Below are 15,152 nucleotides of genomic sequence, written 5' to 3' on the forward strand. Positions count from 1 at the left end.
ACAAAATAAAGTAGCCCGTGTTAGGGACTGTGCAGTTATTCCTGCCAGAGAAGTTTTGCAAAGTTCACACCGTCTACCCATAGTGAAGGTTGCAAAGTTTCCCTTTCACAAGAAAAGTTATTTTCCACATTGCGATAATTCGATCACCATAGTGAAATAACATTTATTCTCCTGGAACCCAACCAAGCCGGAAAGCATGTGCTTTTTATCTCTGCAATACTATCCCCAATGTCAAGTGTATGCCATTTTTTCTAAGTTTGCATTTTTTTTTAGCGTTTCTGTTCACAATAACATCGCCCAGGTAAAGAATACCATTTTGTTAGTTCTCCTAAGTATGTACACACATGCGAATGTGACAAAGAGAAATAGTCTCCAAAGTTTGTGAAGGCAACAAAAAAAAACAAGACCACCTTTGCACAACAAGGTGGGACATTTGACTTCTTGGCCAAGAGCACTTTAAATGTCTTTACCCAGTATCGTGTACATCAAGTAATTGTTCCGTGCATGCAGGCTATACACTACACACTCAGGAGTGCCAAGACATAGAGGCTATTTTGAAAGGTACCAACAGTCCAACACCATCATTAAATGAGGCCTTGGTTCCATTTCTGTCAGCTTCTATAACACAATAATGCATTCTGGGAGATGTAGTCATTGTTCTGTTCGAGATATTCAGCTAGGCTAAAGTCCTAGGTGATAATTAAAGAGGAAAAAAAGAGAAGACCCGGACTGGCAAGGGTGGCCCCAGTGATATGGCGTCATACAGTCACCTCACTAAAAGCCATGCGGGTGCCTCCCCCCGGCCCGTCCTGCAGGTGTTGTTTAATTCTTTAGAGCTCCAGTAAGTGTAACCCGGCACCCGGCCCTCGTCCTGCCGTTCTTGGCCTCGGAATAAGTTGGGCTACAACAGCTGCTGCTTCCAGCTCTTTTGCTGTCTCAGGAACTCTGACAGGGCAGCGGGAGAGCTGCCGCTTCTAAATTTAAACCCTCTGCTCCGTCTCTGTGTATGTCCTATTTTCCTCCCCTCATTTTGCTCCCACCCTCTTCCTTGCCATCGTGGAGGACCGGACTCGCCAGCGAGAGAACCGGGGGGGGCACCAGTGTAAGCCCCGGATAAACCGGGAAGGGGGTAACCGTCCAGGGCAGAAGAAACATAAGGGGGGTGTCACAAAAGAGGAGAACAAGTGGAAGTGTAGGACCACCAGCCGGAGGAGTCAAGGACTGCGCCCAACGCCGACATGGAGTTGAGCCCCGTAGACGACGGGTCCCTTCAGAGGAAACAGAAGGAAAAAGCCAAGCGGGTCCTGACGCGCTTCCCCCTCCGCCCGCCGAGAGCGCTCTTCTGCCTGGACCTCAAGAACCCCCTGCGGAAGGCTTGCATCAGCATCGTCGAATGGAAGTATCCTTTTCTGGTTGGATAACAACGAAAAAAGTTGTACACAGTGGACGGACGTCGCGTGGGGAGGAAAAAAACCTGGACAGAGTTATACTAAATGGTTTTGTTGGGGGCAATTGTGGAAAGGAAGAAGTTTGATGATTGCGAACGAGGTAAGAATGCAGCGCCAGCCTTTCTGCAGCTGAACCTGTCTAAACTTGTCTAGCTGGGCCCAGTCGGACTGGGTCCTATTTATGGGTCCTATTATGTTTGAAGACCCTCATTTGGAGGGCGCGACTCACACGATGATCATCTCTATGTTTAAGCTATAACTGAATTTGTGTTCATTTGTACCTTCCAAAATGACAGCGTCTTCGGTTGCCTCTCAGACCCCCACTACGCGCTATTGATAATATTACTATTCTTAATGCTGGTGTGTTTATGCTGAGACACCCCCACTCAGTTCTCTACCCACGTTATACATTGAGCTTCAATTGTATTAAGTAATGTGAGGTTCCGAGCAGTGTTCCTAAATATTGACATTGTGCTTAGACACATATATCCTTGGAAGCCTGTGAGGGAATAAATAGTACTGAATTCCAATAGTCCATCATTAGGAGCATTGCTCCGGGCCGCCGCGTAGGCCTAACCAAAGGAAGTCAGTCTCTAAGCCCAGTCTTTCACGAGCTAAAGCTCAGGTATTGAAATTAAAAATTGAGGGCCGGTGGCAATAAATTGAGTACTGTGGGAAAGACCAACACAAGTTGTAGACTGAGAAAATCTGTTCTGAATGGTGGTATGTTCTTGAGCCGCATGTCCATTAGCAATCCATAGGCATAAGACAGGGGCATTTTAAGTTTTAAGATGGGTTATAGCTTGTTATTTCACTGGGGAAATTGCTATGACTGTTTTGTGTGTTGGTGGACAGTTAAGATGAATTCAATTACACAAGGGAGAGTGGCAGAGCAAAGGTTTCCGGTGCCCGAATGCAAGCAAAGGTAATGCCCTCCTCCCCCCAGTCTGGTAGTATAAAATACAGATTCTTGTTTTGGGTGCAATTGACCCTTAACATCTCTGGCCTGGGGCCACAGCACCTTTTGCAGTATTGATAGCTCCTCCCCTAACTGGGAATCTGTGGGGGCGCAAAGGCAGTGGAGCAGATCCCTAGTAATAGCTGATACTTATGGGAAGGATGACAGATGATGTGGCCAGGGTGGGTCTGTCTTTGCGCGTCTATGATCGTCCAGGGCTGCAAGCCCTCAGACGGCTTTGGAAAGGAATGCCTCAAACGTTCGTCAAGCATGTGCGATCATGGCATTGAACCAGTCTGTTCTTCAGTGGTGGGTGTTTGACTTTTCTTTCTCACATAGACAGTGTTTGTTGGATTCACGCTTTGTCTGGGAGAGACTGGACCTACTCGCAAGCCTAACATTACCAAAAGTTCATAAGCATGACCTGATCCGAGGAGTGGGAAAGAGAACATGTGGAGATCCAGTCCCTAAATTTGCTGAGACATTTGCTTTATGTGGAGTTCAACTTTAAGTCCAAAGACTGATATGAAGGTGTCAGATATGGAAGGATGAATTTCTGACTACTGGATTCCCATGGAAGTGTGAGGACCACTTTCAGCTAAGTAGTGATGTGAGGTAGCCCCCTGGCCAGACGGCAGCAGAATGATTTGGTATTTAGGGTATAGCTGGTGGAAGCCCTCGCTCTTTTCTGACCCTCAGTAATTGTTGTCCATAAGTAGATATTGTAGAATCTTGTCAGTAGGGGCTACACAGCCAGGAGAGAATTGTAAGTAACTAAGCTTTGAAACAGTATGCCTGTATCCTCCCGCAATATCGTGTTTTAAATATTATCCTACAAGAATGTCTCCTAGCCAGAGTATCAATTTCCACAATATTGTGACGGTCAGTGTATATATAGGGAAGTATAGCTTTACTGTTCTTAACTCTTCATATACATATGTACCTAATTCTGTCATATGTACATCAACAACTCGGGCTCATCTCAACAAACCAGCCACCACAGAAACCTGTGAATCAATAATGGGAGAGACACTGTCAAAATCCAGATTCCTCTATATTGTCAAAATGAAGAGAACACTTCCAGTCCTAAGGACTATACAGTTTCTGTGTAGATAATCTGAAATATAAAACAACTAACGGGTAAACTTAACAAGAAGCAAATTTACCAAATGTGCAGCTGAAGAAGAAATGGTTCTGAGAGTCAAAATTCAAATGTGACTTGTCAGTATCTTGACAAGTATGAGATAAGGATAAAAATCCTGACTTAACAATGTATCACAAACACGTAAAAAATCCAAAATACTCTGAATTTGAATGGATGTCCAATTACTCATTGGCTCTATGTCAGATAGGTGGTAAAGGTACATTTGAACGTGTGGTGCTGGTTGTTGTCTCTTTCTGTGAGTTGAATCATCCATTGTATCCCAGAGCACAGCACTCCCTTTGAAAGAAAAACATATCAGCAGAGATAAAATCAGGTTTTTTGGGGCAAAATATAAAAAAATTGGCTCGTCTTGTCACCAGGTGGAAGGACATTTTAAGCACTTCATCATACACCACTTTTTACCAATTAGATACCTAATACTATTTGTATGATCGATACAAGAATGTGTCTTGTAGAGGGCCCTTCTTCCCCATAGCTATGAGACATTCCTTCATTAATCAATTAATGTACTTCAAGAACACAGAGATCTGAAGGTGTTTCAAATCAGGTGTCAGTAGTTCATTCAGTTCTATTTTTTTGGGTAGTTGCAGTCTTAGCTTTGAGATGTGGATAAACAAACCTTCAAGTAGATAAATGGAAAGCATGCCTGGCTGAACTACTTTCTGTTGACATGGGCCAGCATGAAATCTTTGTTACGGTGGTTAAATTTACATTGCATGAATCACAAATACCGAAACACTCCAAGACGGCTCAGTGACTTAAGACTCACCAATAAGGTGACCGCCACTCCCCAGTTCATTAATGACTCTATCTCCAGTCCTGGACTTTTAAGGTATCCTATCGCATTCTAGGTGTTGGAGTTTTCCTTTGCTCCAATTGAGCTAGTTAGACTAATGCACCTGAAATAAATGATTTTTAGGTGAAAAGTTCAGGTGTGCAGGCAGGCACGGCCGGACTAGGTAAGAGCGGTGGAGTGGGATGTGGGCAGGGTGGGGCGGGGGTGAAAGTCGGCAGACGACGGGATAGGTAAAATGAAATAAAAAACAAAACCACTTACCTTGCACTCCCCACATCGCTGATTTACCTATCCAGTCGTTTGTCGACTTCCCACCCCACCACTCTTACCTGTGCTGGCCGCACCTGCATGCAGGCAGTGTCACTATTGACCTAGAATAAAGTGGTCAGAGTACTTGCCAATCACATATGATGTGATCTTTGGGTCGCAAGTTTGAATCCCAGCAAGGCTGAATCAACCTACCATCCTTATGTGGTTGGAAAATTGAGGGCCATTTCATTGGGTAAGAGTGATCTCTGTAATTCATACTGTATAGAAACGGCAGAAGTGTGGTATGAAGCAATATATAAAAATGTTATCATAAATTAGCAGATAACGAGTTAATGAACGAAGCACAGCTTTTGCCCAAATATTTGTCCTGGTGCTAGCTCCTAACAGATATTGAACTGAGTAAACACTCTCCTAAGCCTTGGCAGAGAACTGCCTTACTTTCAGCTGCTAACTGAATACTCCGTGTTTGGATTCGGATCTAAGGGGCATACGAAAACTGTTGCCATCATAGTCCATGAGTAGTGAAAGAGCTTGGCTGCCAAACAAGTGTGTAGGGATCTTCTCTAGGTACACAAAGCCCATTCTAAATGCCCAGATTATGTCGAAGGTGCTTCAGAAACTTACCCTTCAATGTGTTGATTAAAAGTGGAATATAAGTGAAACTGAAGATGTATAGTGTGCCCTAAATGTTACAAGTGCCATATAATGTGTGTGCCTTCGGAATCTTGTTACAAGCTGGAGTGGTTACATCTAGAAAGGTGATGGACTAATTTTAATTCACAGCCAGGAATTTAATCATATGACATTGTAATTTTCAATTAATACCTTGGGGAAATGCTCATGGGCTTGCAAGGTAGAGGAAAAGAATCAGCAACTACCATTGCAATTGAAGAGGAGGCATGTTTCCGGCTATTCCACTGTCATCTGCATGGTACCATACAGTGAGATCCAATTTGTGTAAACAAATATCTGGAACACTGCTCATACTGATGCACTGAATATTAGCTCCAGACTCTTTTGAATCACTGTGAGTTTTATTTCTCTTAATCCTGTTATTCGTTTTAAGCATTCTGTTCGACCTGGCCCTTTCTACATAAGTTATTGTCAAACCTTTTGCCTTCCTCTTCCTATTTTTCTGACCCTCTTTTTTTTGGTTTCAGGTCTCTGGGCACTTTACCACTGCTAATCAGAGCTAATGTGCATGTGCTCTCTCCAAACATGGTATGATTGGTTTACACCTGTTTGGCATATTTGATTTACTTGTAAGTCCCATGTTAAGTGGTATACCATATACCCAAGGCCTGTAAATTAAATGCTACTAGTGGGCCTGCAGCACTGCTTGTGCCACCCACAGATGTAGTCTTTCAAACCTGTCTCAGGCCTGCCACTTCAGAGCTTGCATGCGCAGTGTACTGCCACGTAAGCTTGGCATTTAAAACTACTTGCCAAGCATTAAGCTCCCCTTTTAGTACACATAGGTTACCTCTAAGGTAGGCCCTAGGCAGCCATATGGGCAGGGTTCTGGGTAAGTAGAAGGTAGGACATTTGGCTTCATGTGTGGCATGTCCTGGTAGTGACAAACAGCCTATTTTGTTATCATTGCTGTGAGGCCTACTCCTCTCATAGGCCAGCACTGGGAACTCCCATATACACTTTTAAGTGGTAATTCCTGATCAGAGCGGAGTGGCATTGCCTTCTTTGCTATGATTAGAATAGTGGTGATAAATCCTACTTGCTGGTGTAGTTGGATTTTACATTACTATTTTAGAAATGCCACTTTTAGAAAGTGGGCATTTCTCTGTGCTTTTGAATCTTTGTGCTGTGCAGTCTGCCTCCAATACACATCTGCTCTGGGTGACAGCTACACTTAGTGCATTATTTCTAGTCAGCCACAACACAGGAAGGGCTGGGTGTGACAGGAGACACATCTGCATACTGATAGTCTTCCTGGGCGGGATGCGACCACCTTGTGGGTGATCTCGAGGCCCTGGCTTGCTTTTCCTGGAGTAATTCCCAACTTACCTCTGGGAGACCTTGCAGAAATTACCCTATAATACCAAGTAGGTGTACAGGTGCCTCTGTGCCATACATTTTGTGCCTGAATGCAATCGATGTAACGGGGCTCAATGAAATTATCATAATCATGGTAGTAGGAGCGCAGGTGTTCTATGCCCTATGTTTGCCTACTGAGATTCATGCGCTTTGGCTCCCAATCTAACTTGCATTACATGCACTAAGAATCTGATGTATGTCGGTTTTGCCTTGCCTTGTTCAGGATAACGAGTATGATCTAAGTAACTGGTTACTATACACAGTATTTATGATTCATATTGTTTTGGTCTGGTTTTATGTACAATATAATCTATATATTTTAATACACTCCATTGTGGAGTCTCTTTTGTGGTGTATTCATTGTTTTTTTGTGTGAATGTGTTGCACAAATGCTTTACATTTTGCCTATGATAATAAGTCTGCCTGCTCTGCGCCAAGCTGCCGGAGGGTGAGCACAGGCTATCTTTGGTGTGCAACTGACCTGCCCTGACTAGAGTGGTCGGTTCTACCCAGTGACGGCTAGCATGGATCAGGGGTGATGGGGCAGAGGAGAGGGAGTGGGAGGGAGGGAGGGAGTGAAAAAAAATATTTTCACTTGCCTCTTCACAGCCGCAATCTCTTCTCCATTGTGTCTCCTCCGCTTTTGTTCCTGACGAGTACCGGAAGCAGGAAGCACACAGGTTCCCCTAAGCCAATAACAAAGCTGGCTGTCAGCAGCCTCGTGATTGGTCTGAGCACCATGGTTTGGCACTCAGACAGGAAGTGGGAGACTGTGCATGTTCTCCACCCAGGCTGTGCAGTAGAGCCTGGTGGAGAACATGCTAAGTGTACATGACTGTTTGGCCGGTCAAAGACGGCCGGCTGAACCCACATGCGCACTTAGGGAGTGCCCACCACTCCTCCCTCTGCTCTTGACTGCCCAGCCCCACTCATACCTAAAACTGAGCCACTACGGAAAAATATAATGATATTAACATTGCATTATTAATGTTTAATTTTTCCACTGCTGAAAAGCGGTGGTGCGACTCTTTTCCGCCTTAGCGGAGGAGCTGCCATTGGTTCTACCTGGCTTAGGTGCCTACATTAGAAACCCCATGTCAAACACATGCAAAGATACTTCCACTTGATTTAGCATATTTACAGTTTCTCAATTTTGGATGTAGTTTTTTCATCGTATTAGAAATTTGAAGGTCTGTTTCCGAATTGGATCTTGTTCTTTCTCATTAATTTAATGGTGTCTCTAGAAGTGATTTTATTAGGTGGTGGGGCACCTACTGGGGCACCTACTGGGCCACAGGTAAATCTGGGTGGGCCAGATGCAAAAGGCAATTGTAAAGAGTGTATGTGCGGTGCATGTCAACATGCATATGTGTGTTTATATATCAACAAAAGATCTGCCATTTATACTTGTTTGTGTCCTCTGTTTGTTTTGCTGATTAGCTGCGTGTTCGAACATCACTTGCAATTTTAACTGTATCGATAAGATTTGCCATTTTTCTTGCTTTAGTTTAGCAGGATTTACCATCGGATTTTAATAATTTGGGTTATAACACTGTTATATCCTTCCATCTATATTTCTCCCCCCTCACAGGTAATAACCTTGACTCAGGAGCTCAACAAATGAATACCTGAACTCCCCCTTCACTCCTAAGTAGGATTTATCACCCTTGTACCACAAACACTCCTAAGGTCCTGATGAAAGCCCCAACGACCCTGCGGGGCAAATAAGGGGCTGAAACATGTCGACCCACTCTTTGGACTGATTGTGCAGTGGGCACATTATACACCCGCTCTGCACAACTTCCTCCTATTTTATCCTTTCCCCTTGTACCGGACAACAATAAACATAACAGTCTAGGTACCATGAGGAATACCCTTTTTTAACATATATAATTTCTCTCACTGAACACGAGCACCTCATTCTATTTTTTATCTTTTAGTTCTGATCACTACTGCAAATATCCAGTGGTTCCCTCCGGGTGGAGGAAGCATAAGTAAAACCCGATGATGATGCTGTCACGTTATTAAGGCGGAGAATCAAGAAATACCGCCGGTTGAACCATCTAAACGTGAATGAGGGTTTTTTAATGAAAAAGAACCATTTAACCCTGGATAACAGGTACAAGTGATCCATTCTATTTTTGATTAAAGACTATTGACTGGAAGGTGAATGGATCACGTCTCCTTCTATCTCCCTCCAACCTGATTGTTTACGTATTTAGCAGCGCACAGCTGTGGGAGCCTTGCAAATATAAAAAAAAACCTCGAAAACTTTGCTGAGGGTTTCTTGAATAATAACACTAAATACAGAAGCAACGTCATTACCTTCGTCCTGACATACCTTCTGTTCCCGTTGAAATGGCGGAGAACCTAGGCTTAAGCTACTCCGCCGATGAGATCAATGCAATTCTCTCCCTTCCTTCCCTTTTGCAAGATGGTGAACTGACACAAACTCTGGCACAGAACGACGATTGGGACCAACTATCTGAGGATAAAAAAGAGCAAGTAAAGACGGCCATTCATGGCGTTATCATGACGGAATATCTCCGTGGCAATGCAGCACCAAGAGGACTATGGGTCCATAATGCACCAAGAATTTTCTTAAAAGATCTTGCATTTAGGAAAGACTGGTCAGCCATTTCCTGGAAATGCACTAGGGACTATTTAGTCCTTATAATAAAAACCGCAACCAGACTAACAGAAGCACTTACAATCAAGATTCAACTGCGTGAAACTAAACTAAAAAATATGGTACATATTACAGTCTTCAAGAAGAGATTGGAAGAAATAAACCACGAAATGCATGAGACAAAGGAATATCTGACACAGAGTAAAATCCAGAAATTGAGTAAGGACCTTAAGAAATTCTCCATGGAGAAAATGCATCCCTATAGTAGGGATGACTGTGAGGTGCCAGACTTATCGACTGATAATGACTCCAGTGGAAACTCCTCCAATAACTCAGACTGGAGCAATGATGACAATATACAACAACGAAGATAAAGGGGTCCTAACAGACGACAACAACGACGAAGACCGAATATGTGGCGGAATCCGAATTATGGAGGACAACCACCACCCCCACTCTTCCATCCCTTTACTCCCAACTACCCAGGATGGATCAACCCCTACCCAACAGTACCACCACAGCTAGGTCCCTATATGGGACCATACGCACAACAGCCGACTTTTTTAGGGAGGGGCCGTGCCAATCAACGAGGGAGGAGGAGGAATGTGACCTGGAAAGACCGGGAGAGACAAATACTAACAAGAAGCATGTCCAATGCCACGAAAGAAAAACCAAGTACCAGCGCGACTCGCTAATTTTCAACCTCTCTAAAGTTGTACTCTCCAAGGATCAAGAAGACGTTCTAAATAAAGGACTAGGCTATGTACCAACCCCACCATTGGACCTCTTCAAACTACAGTGCGAAGTCGCACAATTTTGTAGGACTCTCAAACTAAAAGCATTTTTTCAAAACACAGAAGACAATCCAAATCGTGGCGATACCAATTTAAGACCCAAGTCAACTTTTTGCCCAATGAACTCTCAGATCCCAATAGAGATCCACACATTCGAACAAGCGATCATGAGAGAAATCAATGAGATTGACAAGCGAACAATAAAGCCTTACATCAACATCTCCACCAGAGAAAAGAAAGCTCTGGAAGAACTAAGATTACATAATGAGATCATTATAAAACCCGCTGACAAATGCGGGGGCATAGTGATTCTAAACAATGAAGACTATAACGATCAATGTCTCAGATTACTATCAGATGACAAATTTTACGAAATCCTGACTGCAGGTCCAACTCCAAGGTTGCAGAGGACGATCAACCTTATGGTGGAGGAAGCAGAGACCAACAACTGGATCTCTAGGAATGAAGCCTCTTTCCTCAGGACAGACTTCCCACGGATACCTTACTTCTATTCCCTGCCTAAGGTACACAAAAATCAACGACCACCCCCAGGACGCCCAATTGTATCCGGAATAGGTTCACTCCTTGAACCCCTTTCCCAATTTGCGGATCAGTATCTAAAACCAATGGTACAAAGAACCCCAACTTATCTTAAAGATACATAGGATCTACTCAATCTCCTACAAGATCAAATTTTTCGCAGTGAATCTATGATATTGGTCTCTCTAGATGTTGAAAATCTATATACGAGTCTGCCTCAGCAAGAAACCTTGAGCACTCTTGAAGACCTACTATTCGAACAAAACTGGCCACACCACACACCAAGACATTTTGTCTTAGAATGTTGCAGATTGGCTCTTACCGAGAATTTTTTCGAATACAACGGCACACTGTACCACCAATGCCATGGTACTTCCATGGGGAGTACCTTCGCGCCGAGCGTGGCAGGCCTTTACGTGAGCAACTTCAAAAGAACACACATCCAAAATGACAGCAATCCATTCCCCCCAAAAATCCATTTTTGGAAAAGATACATAGATGACATCATTATGTTCTGGGAAGGATCAGAAGAGAGTCTACATAGTTTTCATGAGTGGCTAAACACACGTGATCAATGCTTAAAGTTCACAATCAATATGGACAAAGACCATCTAGATTTCCTTGATCTCTACATCTATGTTGCCAATAACACTATCAAAACCAATACTTTTTTCAAACCCACCACCAAAAACAGCCTTCTATCCTTTAATAGTTTTCACCCACATCCCCTCAGAGAAAACTTACCATACAGCCAGTTTTTGCGCCTCAAAAGGAACTGCAGTGAGCTGAAAGAATACAAGGAGCAAGCACAAGATCTGTGCATGAAACTGTCAAAACGTGACTACCCCACCAAGATTGTCAACAAGTGCCAGAAAAGAGCGAGAAATCAACCCAGGGAGAGCCTTCTCGAAACAACACCTAAGGCTCAATCGCCAGACCAACTAACATGTGTCACAACATACAACACAGCCAGTAATGCGGTCAAGAAAATCATTAATAAAAACTGGCGCGTACTGACATCAGGTAACCTAGACTGGCCAAAACCCCTTTTTGCGAACAGGAGAACAAAAAATTTTAAGGACATGTTAGTCCATACTAGACCTCTGGAACAGAAGACGAGTCCAACTACGAACACCTTATGGGGGTTACCACCAGTGGTAGGTCACTTCCCTTGTGGTCACTGCTCTGTATGTCATCTTACAGAAATTACAAAGTCTATTGAATTGACCCCCAACCTTAAATGGACGATGAGACAACACACTAACTGTAATACAACGCATGTTATTTACATGATTACCTGTCCCTGCAAACTTAGATACATTGGGATGACGTGTCGCAAGATCAAGCAGCGAATCTGTGAACACAGAAGTAACGTCAAATGTAAACGAAGTACCACCAAGATGAGCAGTCACTTCATTGACCATCCGCACGCTCTTGAGGATCTCAAATGGATCGTCCTAGAGACCATGATGTCAAGATCACCAAATATCGAGAAACACCTGTTCGAAAAAGAACAAAGATGGGTGCACCGCTTGAAAACAAACCTAATAGGTCTAAATGATGATATCCCCTGGCTCAATGTACTGTAAATTCACAACTAGTAGAGTCCATGAAGACACGCATATCTAAAAGCACAGTTCAAGTCCACTGCAACAAACATGTATGTGACTCAATTTTCATTTTTATTTTTATTTTTAAATTTTTTATGTTTATATCCCTGAACGACCCCTAAAAATGGGAATTTATTTAATTTAACTGCTCCATTCCACATCCCTTAAAAAACATAAGGTCTAGTGGCAGCACGGCAGTCTTTCTTCACTCCACACTCTCCGGTTATAAAACAACAGAACCAGGCTGTCTTTCGAAAACAGGAAGACAGCGTCAGCACAAGTTGTGCTTACAGCGAAAATTCGGTAGGAAGACGCGACAGAGGACTAGCTGGGAAGAAGACACGTAACGTTACTCTTTCACTGCAAGTCTGAGTTTGAACTTTGTCTTACTGTCCTTCTATTCCTCCCCAAACCCCCCCCCCCTTTTCATTTTCTTTCGTAAACAGCTCAACCGCGTCCGTACTTCTCAACTGGAGTCCCGATTTGAAACAGTTAAAGGTATACGAACGACGCGGCTTTATCACCATTTTGTCTCTCTGACTACTAATACTCCTCACAATAGACTAGATATACCGAGTCATGACAGAGACCACCGCGTAGCTTTATAATAACGCGCTACACCGCCGGCCACTAGCAGCATGTTTATTAACCGCGCTGTTTTACCGAACCGCATCATTTGTGATATGGCTTAAAGCCATTCAACTGATTCTATTGATCTTACTTAGTCGACCTCCTTAGAAACGACAGGGGATCGTAATCAGCACCCCTCACTAATAGCACGATTAGCTCCACACCTAAGTGCCTCCTTTTGCCGCGTTTTTGCCATCCTCGCATTATAATGATGAAACCACTATGTTTACATGTTTTCCCTGCATATAACGTACACGATATAATGCGAGTGACTTTCAGGATGTGCTTCTGTCTTACTTACTGAGATTTTTTGACCAATGCATAATGAATATATAAGTACATGCATACAGATATCAACAAAAGATCTGCCATTTATACTTGCTTGTGTCCTCTGTTTGTTTTGCTGATTAGCTGCGTGTTCGAACATCACTTGCAATTTTAACTGTATCCATAAGATTTGCCATTTTTCTTGCTTTAGTTTAGCAGGATTTACCATCGGATTTTAATAATTTGGGTTATAACACTGTTATATCCTTCCTTCTATATTTCTCCCCCCTCACAGGTAATAACCTTGACTCAGGAGCTCAACAAATGAATACCTGAACTCCCCCTTCACTCCTAAGTAGGAATTATCACCCTTGTACCACAAACACTCCTAAGGTCCTGATGAAAGCCCCAACGACCCTGCGGGGCAAATAAGGGGCTGAAACATGTCGACCCACTCTTTGGACTGATTGTGCAGTGGGCACATTATACACCCGCTCTGCACAACTTCCTCCTATTTTATCCTTTCCCCTTGTACCGGACAACAATAAACATAACAGTCTAGGTACCATGAGGAATACCCTTTTTTAACATATATAATTTCTTTCACTGAACACGAGCACCTCATTCTATTTTTTATCTTTTAGTTCTGATCACTACTGCAAATATCCAGTGGTTCCCTCCGGGTGGAGGAAGCATAAGTAAAACCCGATGATGATGCTGTCACGTTATTAAGGCGGAGAATCAAGAAATACCGCCGGTTGAACCATCTAAATGTGAATGAGGGTTTTTTAATGAAAAAGAACCATTTAACCCTGGATAACAGGTACAGTGATCCATTCTATTTTTGATTAAAGACTATTGACTGGAAGGTGAATGGATCACGTCTCCTTCTATCTCCCTCCAACCTGATTGTTGATATATATATATATATATATATATATATATATATATATATATATATATATATATTACCTACTGGCGGTTGCCAGTAGGTAGTTATAGTTAGGACCACGTTTCCATAGGAAATCCGCAACATTCTATTTTGAATAACTTTGGCGCCGGTCTACGAATCCTCGCGAATTTTTCAAAATAGGTGGGGCGCTACGCTCCGCTCCTACCCTGAAAGTCTCGGGGGGATTCGTCAAGCGGGGGCTGAGATAAAAGGGGGGTCCCAAAACGCGTTTTTCCCATGCATTTTTCCATAGGACCTTTAGACAGGGCTACAGCCCGAACGGCTGAACAGAATTTAATGAAATTTGGCAAAGAGGTAGTCCCCAGGTCAAGGAAGTGCCTTTTGTAGGTTTGGTGTAAATCTGTTCAGTAGATTCTGAGAAAATAGCCTTTAAATCAATATATATATCTGTGGCAGCTTACGGTGCGCTTACCGTGCGCTTACCGTAAGCTTACCGTACGCGTACGGTGGCGTGCGCGCGCGCGCTTCTGATTGGCTCTTAGATCTTAGTAAACATTCGAATCGGTCGAAACCAGGAAGCGGCGGCCGCCATTTTCTCTCTCGCTTCCTGAGTTGGGCAGCAAAAACGAACCCCAAAAATGTGTAAAGAGGCAGTTTCATGAGATCCTAACCACCCAGCATTGATACAGGGGAAAATCGCCGATTACGCTTACCGTACGCGTACGGTAAAAAATTGAAAAAAAAAAAAATTATCCACATTCTCCCCACCCCGTGTGCAAATGGTGCCCGAAGGGCACCATTTGTGTATGGCATAAAACATGTAAGAAGTTAACAAAGAATACATTTCACAAAGATGCGCAAAATATGTCCCCCATGTGCGCACGGTGCGTGAAGCGCATCGTTCGTACATGGTCCACCCCGCTTAACGTGGGCACGCGGTGCGCGCAGCGCACCGCGTGACCACTGTGCGTGCACGGCACTAACTGCGTAAAGTGGGCGCGCACGCCACGAATGGCGTAAAGTAACTTAGCATTTAAAAAACCTTGCAAATTCACTGAAAAAACCATAGGTTTCACACAT

The 15,152-nt window shown here is 43.4% G+C and overlaps 1 protein-coding gene across 1 annotated transcript in view; it reads left to right on the forward strand.

Moving 5' to 3' along the window:
- The first annotated feature begins 950 nt into the window (after nucleotides 1-950).
- Nucleotides 951-15,152, forward strand: part of CACNA1S (calcium voltage-gated channel subunit alpha1 S) — a 753,083-nt gene continuing 738,881 nt past the window's right edge. Inside the window, exon 1 of the mRNA XM_085643164.1 lies at nucleotides 951-1,399. Within this exon, the coding sequence (XP_085499290.1) occupies nucleotides 1,239-1,399 (161 nt within the window). The 5' untranslated portion in view covers nucleotides 951-1,238. The remainder of the gene's footprint in view (nucleotides 1,400-15,152) is intronic.

The sequence above is a fragment of the Triturus cristatus genome, chromosome 1_1, assembly GCF_964204655.1.
Source record: "Triturus cristatus chromosome 1_1, aTriCri1.1, whole genome shotgun sequence".
Taxonomy (NCBI): domain Eukaryota; kingdom Metazoa; phylum Chordata; class Amphibia; order Caudata; family Salamandridae; genus Triturus; species Triturus cristatus.